Source organism: Passer domesticus, chromosome 10 (genome assembly GCF_036417665.1).
Source record: "Passer domesticus isolate bPasDom1 chromosome 10, bPasDom1.hap1, whole genome shotgun sequence".
NCBI lineage: Eukaryota > Metazoa > Chordata > Aves > Passeriformes > Passeridae > Passer > Passer domesticus.
This window is the reverse complement of record NC_087483.1, coordinates 7,380,126-7,393,504: the sequence shown is the minus strand read 5'-3', so window position 1 is coordinate 7,393,504 and position 13,379 is coordinate 7,380,126. Positions and strand designations below refer to the sequence as shown.

At 45.3% G+C, this 13,379-nt stretch overlaps 1 protein-coding gene across 28 annotated transcripts in view; it reads right to left on the bottom strand.

The window, feature by feature from the left end:
• The window catches only part of LRRFIP1 (LRR binding FLII interacting protein 1), a 102,840-nt gene that overhangs the window by 22,908 nt on the left and 66,553 nt on the right, over positions 1–13,379 (bottom strand). For 11 of the 28 annotated variants that reach the window (XM_064433570.1, XM_064433571.1, XM_064433546.1 and 8 more), the window contains 4 exons: positions 11,969–12,049; positions 10,762–10,806; positions 9,847–9,912; positions 7,071–7,148 (listed from right to left, as the gene is read on the bottom strand). The exons of 4 other annotated variants lie outside the window; for them this stretch is intronic. In XM_064433570.1, the coding sequence (XP_064289640.1) occupies positions 7,071–7,148; positions 9,847–9,912; positions 10,762–10,806; positions 11,969–12,049 (270 nt within the window). Of the gene's footprint in view, positions 1–3,158; positions 3,288–7,070; positions 7,149–9,846; positions 9,913–10,761; positions 10,807–11,968; positions 12,050–13,379 lie in introns of those variants that run through there. 13 more of the 28 variants (XM_064433574.1, XM_064433551.1, XM_064433555.1 and 10 more) reach the window with 5 other exon arrangements.

Sequence of the window (13,379 nt, the reverse complement as noted above, 5' to 3'; positions counted from 1 at the left end):
GTGGTTAATACTCCTCTCTCAAGACAAGCAACTGCAACTTCAAGAAAAGATCCTAGACTACAAAAATGACCCTTAAATCAAAAATCAGGGATCTGTCCAAAGTATAAATAAATGGCTCTTTTAGGGTTTCAGTATTTCACAGCTATTTACTAATTTAAAGAGAGGTCCTGTACCAAAACTAGTCTAGAAGAACCCAAACAGTGAGAAAGCAGCATTTAGGAGGACAGAAAATTACCATGGATGCAGACAGCTGAAAGGTTTAAAAGTTAGAGAACATCTCCATTTAAAATGGAACTAAGTGTAAAAAGGACTGAATGAAATTACAAACTCAGCAGAACTCAACAAAACCTGAATTCTTCTTGGGACATTCAGCACAGTTGGTTTCCCAAAAGTCTCCTAGAAAAATTAATGTCTTCCCCAGACCAAGAAGAGCCTAATTGCCAAAGGGAACAGTGTTTTAGAAACTAATGGAAAAACAATCAGGACAGACCTGATTCAGGGGAAGGCAGGGCATAATTGGGGTTAAGTTGGTAATTTCCATTGAAAACACACTCAAAGCCTACATCTCTTCCTAGTCAGTACACATTTGGCACAGTTGTTTGGAGTTTTTTTCTTTTCTTATAGAACAATATGGGGATAATCTCACTCGTTATTCTTCATATTACTATGTAACCCTATTAAAAAAAAATCTCATAACTGTGAGGTACCTGTTACAAATCAGCTTTTCACACTGACATCTCACAGCTAAAATTCCCTATAAATTAGCATTAAGAAAACTTAAGTCTGAGGCTTCAAAGCAAAATAAGCCAGACTTAAAGCACTAGATATAAACTTGCAAAGACACTGAATAGGTAAAATATTTAGGGAAAAACCCCTCAAATCTCTGAATTTGGAGGCAGTAAGAGAGGGTCATTAATGAAGGCAGACAATTCAGCCCAGACCAAGAACAAGATGGACTGAATTGTGCAAACAGCTTTTTATTTTCATGCCAGACAGCTCCAAGTGCTGGATTTGGCAGCCTTCTAGCCTGGCCAAACACTGTGTTGTTGTTTATCAAGACAGCTGTGGCAGTGTCAGTAATGGCATGTGACAAAAGATTGGTGTGTCCACACACATGTACCTCTGGAAATCTGTGTGCAGCCTCTGCAAAATCTGTCCTACAGGGCACAACTCAAAACACTTATTTTCCTCCAGCCATTTGCACAGTGGCCTCTATTTTCTGGAACAAAGTGCAAACCCAGTTTTTAGGAAAATAAAGAAGGGAGAAAACATTGATATTGTTTTAATGATGCATCACATGGGTCAAACAGAAGCTTGCATTTACAGAGGGGAGTGCTGAAGACAATGTGGTGAGAGACGTGACTACGGTGAGTGTTTCTACTCAGAGCACTCACAACCACACCTGTGAAGCCTGCTACACCTTTATTGCAAAACTGTCTTAAATAATGACTCTGATGGGGCATAATCTATAATAATGAAAGCTGTTAAGTAACATCTAAAATTGAGCTGGTTAAGGAAACAAACCAGATTTCATCTTCATCTTTCATCCACTCAGTGCCATGAATGCCACACTCAGAGCAGTTTCTCCTCAAAACCAGTAACTATCCCTAATAATTAATTTAAATATTAACACTTAAAACTCCATCAATTTCGAGAAAAAACAGTTCTTCACACCAAAATAACATCCTTACAATACACAGATGCCTTCTGCTACATGACACTTTTCTAAGCAAAAATCCAGGCTGAAATAAGCAGTGTTTAATTTTATGGTTACAGGGCACATATACACCAAAATCTGTCTTGTACAAAGAGAGAAACTTACTTTAGATGAATATTTTATACAGCTTTCATCGTGCTCATGTTTGGATTAATATATTCACAGTACCCTTTAAAAGGATAAATTTTTCCTAAAGTAATCAGCCACCAGAGGGACCTCCAGGTTTCCATCCTTCCCTCAGTTCCCCCCAAGCCCTCTGGCAGTTGATTCAGCAATAAATGAGACAGAGGAAGGTCAGGAGAGAAATGTTTATGTTTATTTGAAGTAGTACAGAATTCTTGCCCCAAACACTTAGCTTCTGTATTAGCATTCAATCAAGAACACTGCAATTGTTAAATAGGCTGAAAAGAACTTCTCCACCTTGACATGTCCCCAGCATTTCTTTTCAGCCTATTTAACACAGCCCTTCATAAAAATATCCTGGTTTTGGGACTTTTCCATCCACAAACATAAAGGACTGACAGAATACTTGCCAGAAAAGGAGATTTAAACAGGGATTCACCTAATGGTACCTTTAATTTACACAACACTACCATTTCTCATTTGCACAAGGGTATGGGTCTGTCTCTAATCACAGATTATCTTCCTCTCCACCAACAACTGGGCAATTTGTACTTCAGTGCATAAAAAGCAGGAAAAGGAAGCAATTTTCTGAGGAACTCCAGCACGCATATCTTTGTTTTGGCTGCTCTCTGCAAAGTAAGTGCAGTGGGATCAGAGTTCAGCCTCTTCTGACAGCAATTTCAGAATAAATCCAGAGCCACATTACAAAAATGTCAGCAATATCAGAGCTCACCACAGCTGGAAACATAACACGAGCAAGATCACCCCACAAGCCTTTATATGGCTAAAGTGCCTGTTTTCCATGGATTAAAAGGGTTAACCCTTTTAGGGTGAAGCTCTTTGCCACCAATGGAGTGTCCAAAATGAGTTCCTGCAGCACTGCCACAGAGCATCCAACCAAACACCTACTGCAAGCACAGGGATCTTGAATTCAGTGAAAGACCAGGACTGAGGCACAGTTTCCAGTTTGCAGGCTCCTGGACAAGGCCAGGGAAGGGAAGCCTGGAATTGCTCTGCCTGTGCCATGTCCCATGCTTGGGAATCAGAACAGCTTCAGTGTTCAGTATGTGGCTGTCCCCGCTTAGATCTTACACTTAGCTCAACTTCCTCACGAAAGGGGGATTTTTGGTGACAAATCAAATTAAGATCATTTCCTGCCCTTAAAGTAGCACAGCACAGCTTGAAATGCAAATATGGCCCACAGCAGAGAAAAATTGTTAGGCTAGAGCTTAACACAGGATGGTAGCTACAAACCCTGGAATTAAGAGGAAGAAAAGAGGTAGTGCAGTCAGTACAACCCCTCCAACCCCCATCTTACCAGTCTGATCAGCTGGGCTGGGGCAGGCAGTAAGAATTCCTGCTGCTTCTCTGAGAGCCACCTGAGCTCCAGCAATTAGCAACAAGCCTTTCAAAGGCAGCAGGGGAAAACCACTGCTGAAATTTGTCAGGTCTGAGGAGGGTTTGTGAGAAGAATCCTCTCTCAGGAATGAGTGCTATGCTGAACGTCACTGCCTAAACAAACTTATCAGTCCCAGAAATGCAAGTTAGCACTGCAGCAAATCCTCACTCCAGAGGGGCCCAGAGCACATCCAGACTGTCAGAGGCAGGGCTAGGACACAACCTACCCTAACTCTGCAGGCAGAGAGAAGGCAAAGCTTCATAAGTGCCTCCACCACAATTAAGTCTGTCAGTGTCTTCATTTTATTTCTGGTGAGAGCACAGTAAGTGTCTGCCAGTGGCAAAAGGTGCTCACAGCTGGGCACTGGGGTATGCCCTGGGTGCAGGGACACACTGGGGAGTGAGAGCCCGCAGAGCAGCAGGGTCTGGAAGTCCTGGTCCGTGGCCAGTTGGATCTGAGCCAGCAGTGCCTGGAGCCAGGAAGGACATCCCTGTCCTGGGGATCACCCAGCAGTGCCAGCCAGGCCAGGGAGGGGATTGTTCAGTCTGCTCTGGGCTGGGGCAGCCTCACCTCCAGTGCTGGGGGCAGTTCTAGATAAGATCTAAAGCTGTTAGAGAGCCTCCAAAGGAGGGACAGAAGATAGGGAAGGGGCTGCAGGGAGCACCTGAGGGCAGCTGGTTTGTTCAGCTGGAGCAGAGGGGAGTGAGGGCAGAGCTCAGCATGGCTGACATCCTCCTCCCCCGGGCAGCTCCAGTCTCTGCTCCCTGTGACAGGGACAGAACCCAGGGAATGGCTGGAGCTGTGTCAGGGCAGGGTCAGGCTGGAGATCAGGGAAAGGTTCTGCACCCAGAGGGTGCTGGGCACTGCCAGGGGAATGGGCACAGCCCCAGGCTGCCAGTGGACAGCACCCCCAGGGATGCACAGGGTGGGATTGTTGGGGTGTCTGTGCAGGGCTCGGACTGATGATCACTGTGGGTCCCTTCCAGCTCTGGATATTCTGCAGCTCTGTGTGTGCTCAGGCTGAACTCTCACTGCTTGTGTTGCTGCCTGAGGCTCCACAAGAAGGGAGAGGAAGGATGAACCATCATCATCATCCCAGCATAGCAAAACCTGCCCTCTCCTCTTGTTTTGCCTGCTTTGCCTTAGAGAGCCCTCAGACAAATACTGTTGCATCCCGAGCCTGTTTCAGATTTAGAAATAATTGCTTTTCACTAGTAGTTTCTTGATTTAGAAAAGAAAAATAACAAAACTCCTGCAATTCATATTAAAAGTCCAGCTCTGCCAAAACATGCTGAGAGCTCAGGCCCACCTGTACAGAAATATCTGATGTTTGCTCTCAGTAGTGTTAAGATCTGTACTTTATGTGAGGATGGTTTAATATTAAACAACATATTTGCATATCTGCAGTAACTGCAAGGACAGCAGATAATTGCCAGTGGGATAACATGAAAAATGTTAAAGAAAAATAAACAAACAGCAAACTTCATTCAGATATAGTGAATTCTTAAAATAGCTGCAAAGATAAATATTCACACATTGTGTTTAAATATCTTCCTGCCTTTGACTGTATTACCAACATGGCAACAAATGAGAACACGAGCTAGCAAAGCTGTGCACAGCAGGAAAACCACTGCAGGAAAACTACTGCTGATTTTTGCTCAGTGTTCAGGAGGGGGTAACAAAACTCTGAGGAAAAAAATTTCAGAGCTGCAGTGACAAGCTATTGTATGCTTTAATTTAGAAAGTTCCATGGAATCATTCTCTGCTCTCAAGTACCTGACTGAAAACTCTACAAGAAGACTTTGAAGGTTGTCAGTAAAAGTGATCCCTCCCTCTGAGCTACAGGAAAAGCAATGTCTGTTTAATGCAGGAAAAAAAAAAAAATGATAATCACAAGGTGCTGCTGGATTGACCCTGTGTAGCAACGAGAACTTTCAGGATCAGCTGGACTCACTATGACATCAACTCTGCACTTCTTCAAGGTGACAGAGACAGGGGAAGCTCTTCACAGCGGGCAATAAACCACTAATTAAAGCAAAGAAAGGTAATTTAAGGAGTGCCTGCTGGCTCCCTGCAGAGCAGACTCAGCTTGGTGCTGACTCAGCACAGCATCTCCAGCCACTTGCATACCAGGAGGCCAAAGTGTAAGGAGGGAATTTAAAGCCCAAAACCTCCCTTGCACCTCCCAGCACCCCGTGATTCCCGTAGGCAGCTTGCAGGAGTGACTCAGTTGGCACACAGAAAACACCTGATGGCAACCAGCTGCACTGTGTGGGTACCCAGCTCTTACTGCCCTCACAGAACTGAAATGGAATTCCTGTTTATTCTGGTTAGTTTTTGCTTTGGGGGTAATTGAAATTCACTTTGCAAAGGCATTTAAGATGTATTACTAATACAAGTTATATTCTGTAAGAACTCATAGCTCAGGGACTCGGGTTCAGGAGCTAATTAAAACACTGATTTATTTATAGCTCACCGGCTGCCATACAGTATCCAATGAAAATCCCTCTGTTTTTTAATAATTTTAAAAAGTGAATGTACCCTTGGAGCACCAAAACTTCAGAGCACACAGCTCTGTTGCATCAGTTTTCAAATGGCAGACTCCAAAACTCACTCTCTGTGGCAAATTAATGTTGTTATATTTTAGTTTACTGTAAGCTGCACGTTTCCTCTACCAGACATCCTAGAGCACTCAGCAGCTGTCCCCATGCTTGGAAATAAATCAGAAAGATACCCAGAGCTGGAAACAGCCACAGAGAGGACCAGCCACAGAGAGAAAGCACAATGTGTCATTAAAAATAAAGACAGAAACCCCCTAAAAGCAACGGTGGCCAAGCCTTTAGTGATGCCTTGTGAAGGCTGTCCTGGAACAGAGGCTGGACAGAGCTAAAGAATAAAGCAGGGATTTATTAAAAGACCTCAATGGATGCACCTTGGGCAGTGCAAGAGCCCAGCCAGGGCTGCACCCAAGATGAACCCAAAATGGTCACAAAATGGACAAGTGGTCATGGGGTCTCTCACTTTTATCAGTTCTATTTCCATATTGGAGGTTAATTGTCCAATTACAGCTTTAGCCTATGAAGTCCCATCTTTCTTGTTTTTCTCTCTTCAGTCCATGTTGTTTATCCCCTTGGGCCTGAGATTTGGGTCATTTGTCCTTGGTCCCCAGCTAGAGAAGGAATTGTTTTGTCTCCCTACTCTGTGCAGAGAGCTCACCATGCCCTAATGTGAAGACCAGACCCACACACTAAAGCAGCACAGAATCTGAAAATTATAAAAGCTAAACCCTGAGGCATCATTAGCCCTTGAGCATTGCTCAGCCCTGGTTTGTGCTGGGTGTTCCTTATCCCTCTAGCACTTCACCATGCTGAAGTCTGCAGTGCCTGGCACTCCGCAGTCCCACAAAGATGCTCAAATCCAACCTCTGGAGAGCCCTGCAGCTCTGCACCAAAATACTGCTCATTGGAGAGAAACTGAACTGCATGACTGCTGCAGGAAGATTTAGGGTTCCCTGCTCCCCAAAGGAGACACAGCACTCCAAGCAACAACCCAGTCTTTTCCACAATAACCTTGCTGGGCTTTTTTTCTCCATTTAAAGCAAACATAGCATTGTCATGAGAGTCCCAAGTGCACTTTCTGTTGTAAAAGCATGCATCTGCAGAGAAATCACATCAGTTTTGCAATTTCCCCTCTGGTTTCTTTGTCTTAAGCACTGCCCAGAAGGTCCAATTAACACCCCAAGAAACTCAGGAGGGACAGTGTACAAAAAAAAGACCTTGAAGGAGAGAGGAATAAAAGAGCTGAGGGGCAAAGAGAAATAGAGGAGCTCACCACTGGACTGGCCCGAGCAGAGCTGGCTCTGGAGGATGCCCGAGATCCCGAACCAAGGTAGCAGCTGTACTCGGAAGGCTGCAGCAGGAAAACCAGGAACAGCAGGCAGAGAAAAGAGAAAGCCATTAGAACTGGCAAGGGAAGCAGGAGAGGATGTACAGCATCACATCTGAAATTAGTTAAAGAATTGGTTACATGCAGCTGGACAAAGGAACAGCAGTGAAAAACAGAGAATTGTTAATTTGAAAATTAAGGCAAGCAGTAATTCCACTGCCAGTTCAAGTAGAGTTTTGACTCAATTCTTAGAATACTAATAATGTATTTATATCTCTTCAGGTACCAGTGACAAGCAAACAATTCAGTTTCTCTACAAAAGCCTCCATCCTACTACTTTCCAAGAGCTCTGAGGCTCTCTGGTGAATCACTTTCCCATCTTCCCAACATTGTGCACATATAAAATGAAAGAAAAAAACATCCATCTGTGAGGGGATTAAAGTAAAAACTGAGCCCAGCTCAGAGACTGAGTCTCTCTCCTGGTTTTCCAGCACCTGCAGTCCTCATTTTCTGCCAAGGAAAGTCTTGTAGCTTTTTTTTAAAGGAAACATCCAAGCAGAGATGCAGGACAGGGCTGGCTGGTTGCTGAAAAGGACAAGGAACGTGTCCATTCTGTTTTATTTCCAGAGGCTTTAATGCAGTAGAAATGGAGCAGGGAAATAAAAGTTTAAAGCATCAGGGAAACAGAACTAAAACTTACACTGGAAATAATGATTTTATTTCAGAGCTGATTAGGACTGTTTCTTAGATACAAACACACAGAAATCTGAACAATTATTGCACTTTGGTGATGCTGTGACTAATGATACTGCTCCATCATCATTAGTCACAGCAACACAGCATCACCTGTAAATTAAGCTTGCAGCACTAATGACTGGTGAGAGGGCAAGCTGGAAATAACCCCAGCCAAAGCACAAGCACAGGGTCAGGCACTGCCCACAAAACATCCCGTGCAAGGGGCACAGCCCTCGGGCAGGGCAGGGCCCTCGGAGCACCCCGAGGGAGGGCCTGGCACAGGGGGTCCAGAGCAGCTGGGGCTTGAATGCTTCCAGGCATTCCATCCTGGGATGGTCAGTGCTGGACAGGGCTTGGAGCAGCCTGGGAGAGTGGAAGGTGACCCTGCCCAGGTGGCCTTTAATGTCCCTTCCAACCCCAACCACTGTGGGACTCTGTGTCCTACACTGGCTTTGTGCACCCGATCTTCATTTCATATGCACAGTATAAAACTCTTTCCAACCACTGTCAGTCACACAATAATTCCTAAATTAAAGGCAAAAAGCACTGAAGTAAAAATACAGATTTTGTTTGGTCACTGCAGTGTTTTTTGCTTAATAAAAGAAGGATTTAGAAGAAATTTGAAATTTTGTGTGTGACAGGGAAAAAGTCGTAACTACTGATGAGTCCCATATTAATGTTTCCAGGCCCTATTTATTCCAGAGCTGCTCCCTGTGCACTGCAGAGCTGGCTGTGGAAGTGGCTGTGACCAAGCAAGGCCACTTTCAGCCTCACCCCCTGCATCCACCTGCTGTGCCAAAAACATTTTTTGGGAACAGCCACCCCAGGTGACACTCCCTCTCCAGGTTAAAAGTGCTGCAAGGTTCAGAAGCATCAAAACAACCACAGGTGTTGTGACAAGGTCGCTGCCCCTGAGGCAAACCCCTCCTGCTCCAACTCTCTCATTACTCCAGGAACTGGAAAGGCTGGGTTACACACAAATAAATACCTGTGGGTGGCTCAGGGTGGGATGGGGATGGAGGGTTTTACTCCTCATGCCACTGATAGCCCGTAAAAGACATGAAAACAGGTTTTGGGCTGATAGGTTTGCTGTAAATGATGTGAATCAGTGGGGTGGCAAGAGGATGGCACAGCTCTTGAAGGACTAACAAGTGCTCAGTAAGCATTCCTGAAAGTGTTTCCTCCTCCAAGCTAATAAAAATGTGATGTTTGAAGTTAACATCAGTGCTCTGTCTCGAGGCTTTTCACTCTTAGGGCCTTAGATGGTGCTTATTTGTTTGCTGGGGTTTTTTGGTTGGTTGGGTTCAGGGATGAGAGGCAGAATGAGCAGTGGGCCCACAGAGGAGGAGGACTGAGAAATCTAAAGAGATTGGCTTTTTTTATTTATTTTTTTTTCCCCAGGTGGACACAACAGCAGCAGATGGCCCAAACGCTCACAGAGGAGATATGAAGGCATTTTCTGCCTTTTAATCTGTAAAGCAACTCCTGGAGTTTCTTTTTTGAAAATAAACAATTTATATGGTCATTCCTTATATTGCTGCTCCCTATCTATGAGAGAGCCCTCCACTCTCAAGAACACACATTTTGGAAGCACTGTCACATATATGAATGTAAAACACATTTGACTATAAATCCAAGAAACAAAACCAAGCAACCCATATATTCCCAAAAATCATTTACTTCACACCGCTTATGGCTGATTACGCTTTAAACTTGTATTTTTCTCAGTTCTGACAGGAAGAATTAAGTCTCAGGGAGGGCAAAGGATTTCATGTATGGCCTTTCCAAGGCGTTTTATCTGCAAACCGAGCGCGCGGCAGAAGCGGATCCCCTGTCCCACAGAGGGACGAGCTCCCACTGATCACTGCCTCATGGAAGCTCGTGGTGCTCCAACTCCTGCTGCCTACAGATGCCACACAGCCCAGCTGAAGGCTCCCCAGCCCGGCAAAGGCCACAGACAGAGCAGGAAAAGCAGAAAAGCTCTTACAGCGCGGGAGCTGGGGGCACTATAGCGGCGGCTCCCGCTGTAAACGCTCTCCTCGTACACAGAGGCCTACAATGAGAACACAGAGTCAGCACAGCACAGCACAGCACAGCACGGCTCGGCCTGCACGGGCACACACTCACCCAGGGCAAGGACGGGGACAGCTCCTGGCTGCAGGCACAGGCAGCATGCAAGGGAAGAGCCCAGGAGAGCTGGCGTGCAGGATCCGACACAGCCCCGAGATGCGGCACCAGCCCTTCTCCCAGGGCTGCAGTTCAGCTTTAATTTAATGGTTTCACTGCCTATCTATTGGCTACATCAATTCTTACACTGATCCCATCTGTTTCACCTGCATTGCTGGTGCTGGCAGTGATGAGCTTCACTTACCACCTGATGAGCTTCACTCACCAGCCAGTTTAGTAAATTAATAAATGAAGAATTATTATATTTTAAGACAGACTCCGGTTTACCACAGAGATATATGGCTCAGGAAATGCAAGGCGAGTAGGAAACTCTACCTTTAAGCTTTGAGAAAAAATTCTGAGAAGCTCATTTTAAACAAGAAGGCAGGAATTTGTCTAAAAAAAATAATTTGCGGACAGATTTCTGTTAGTCGTTAAGTAACCAGCAAGAATTGATGTTGCCTCTCTGTCCTGCTCCTGGAGAGACACCGAGGAAGACAATTCCCTGGCAGCATCACAACCCCATGAGCACAATCCCAACAGGAATTAAAAGGAAGGACCAGCAAATCCAGGAGTGCACAAACAGCATCACACAGGTGGCATTCAGATGGATGGGACACCAGGGGCTGAGACAAATGCACCCAAGGGGAATTACAGACAGAGGCAGGGGACAAGATGTGCATGGCTGGGAGTGAGTGGCTCTGGTGTGGGTGTCCAGAGCATCAGCACAACAAACCCTGTAACTCCTGGCTGGCAGGGCATCGCTGTACAGCAGGGAGGGCTGGGGGAGACAAGCACAACACTTTTTGTTTTGGCACAGTCAGTTCAACAGGAAAAAAAAGGAGCCTACAGCAGAATGAACCCTCTTGGTGAGAGATTAGGATCACTACACGACAACAGAAGGAAACCCAGTACAGAGAATATTAGTCATGTGCACCATGAAAGCATTAGATCCCTGCTCCCAAAGACTGAGAATACCAAGCAGGCACGTGCATTTCCTACAGGAAGGGAGGACACAGACAGTATGCAAAAGCAAAACAGAAAATTTAATTTTAGGTTGTTAAGCTGTTATTGTCTCCCACACATTTGTGTACAGGAGCCAGAACTGGGGTTTCTCCTCACTTCAACCAAAGCCAGAAAAAGAGCTACACAGAAGTGCTTCAAAGCACACACTGTTAGTGTTTCACACAGGTGTAAGGTCATCTCCTGGGTGTTTCACTATTCACAAATGTAGAGAAAACCCAACTAATACAACTAAAAATTAGAAGCGTTTCAGTCAGAGCAGCCTGAAACAAGTGTTAGTAACCATCCCCGCCAAAAATGCAGAACTTAAACAACCCAGAGCACTCTGTGTCTGGCAGAGCTGGGTGCTAGAGACACTCCAGCAGTGATGCCCAGCCCAGGGCTTGAGGCCAGGTCCTGCTGCCAGTGCCCCATCCACATCCTGTGCTGTGTCCCCAGGCAGGACCTGGAGCCCTGCTGGAGCCTTGCTGGCACCCAGCTCTGCCACACACAGGGGACAATGCAACCTCCCAGGGGTCTCACAGCTCCACTGACGTTCTCCCAGCACTCTGGGAATTGCTTCCCTGTAATTTTGTGTCATGCAGACTGGATTTTCTCAAGCTCACCAGACCGACACGCTAGGCAGAGGAGCTGCCTCAAATAGAGAACTGCAGGTAATTAAGATTTCCCTTATCTCTCCAGGCCAATGGCAGACAAGGAAAGGGAGGAGTAGCAAAGGAAAACTGACTGTGCTCATTTGAAAACAGTTTTCCATTACTCATTCCAATCTTAAAAGGTCGGATTTGTTTGGAGCTTTTTTTTAAGTTTCACTAAAAAGAGCTACAGAGACTCTCGACAACTGGTTCGAATTGATTCCTAAGAACAAGAGGTTGTATTATCCAAACTAAGTCCAGGCCAGGTGAAGCCAGAGGGCAACAGACCCAATTTCCATTTTGGGAAGAAAGTTGAGATGTGGAAGCATAGCTGCTGTTGGGGAGACCCAGGTCAGAGTAGTAGGAAGCCTGCATTAACAAACAAAGAAAAAAAAACAAAACAAACTCCTTGAGAACTCAGCTTCATTCTTTATTCCTTTAAATAGGAAGCAAAAAGTAAATTAAGTGATACAAACTGCAAAGCAGTCAAAGTGGTCACAGATGCAAAAAGAAGAGAGAACTGCATTAAAGCTGTGAGGATGTGTGAAAATTGTGGGACCTTTGAAACACTGGAAAAATGCACTGGTCAGAGAGCTGATCAGCTTCCTCCTGACATCCTGAGGAGTTTGTGTCCTGTAAGCTACACCCCCAGGAGAAGCTGAGATGCTGGGAGATGGAGAGCAAAGCCAGGGACCAAAACTGCTGGCTGTGCCCAGCAGGAAGTGTGAGCAGCCCACTGTCAGATACGTCAGGACTGAGTGGGGAGAAAACTCCTCTAAGAAGTGAGACTGTGTACATTAAACACCTTCCTTAAACTCAACACCTTCTCTCCCTGCTTTCTGCCTTGCATCCAGTCATCCCTGCACTTTTGGTCCACTTAGGGGATCTTAATGAGAAGGCTTGTTCTGAAAGATCTCACACCTTCACCTCCTCAGAGCTCTCCTTTCACACCCATTCCCTGACACCTTTCCTCTCCAAACACTTCTCATGGGGGTCTAGACAGCCAAGGCTCTCTGCTTTCAGCAGTCAGCCCCTCACAAACCCTAACTCATCCTTGCCTGGCCACTGTGGTCCATGGAGGTGTTAACTTCCTCACAAAGGAGGGAGATCTGTGGAAAATTACAGAAATTTGTTTGCTCTATTCTGTCACTGCGAGCAAACAGAAATTTAGATCTGACACAATAACCACAGGTACAGGCTGAGGGCAAATCATTGTCCAACTTCAAAAAAAACCTAACCCAAGAAACAACCAGCCACAAACCAAAACCCCCCAAACAATGCCTGTACCATAAGGCTTTGACTGAAAGGAAACCTGAACCTTAAGAAATTACTTTAATTCCTGCTTAGAGTTTGCAATCTGCACGTGAACTATTTGGCACATGGCATTAATCATATTTAAGGGATCAAGGCATGACACTGCAAGTGCAGTGTGCACATGGAGATCAGTCCATTCTGTGACTTAAAACTGGACACCTATTTTGGAAACAGCCATTGCCAGCAGGCTCATTCATAATTTCCCTGCTGTCCTGAAGAATTTTTCTATTTTTCATTTTTCCTTGTCACTTTGACAATCTTTAGAATTCAGCTTGGTCTCTTTGGAGAGAATATTCCTAAAAAGTGAGTGCCAGCCAGGCTGGCATCAATTTGGTTTGAAGTTTCAGCTATTCTGAGTTACCCCAAACTTTCCTCCCCCTCCTAA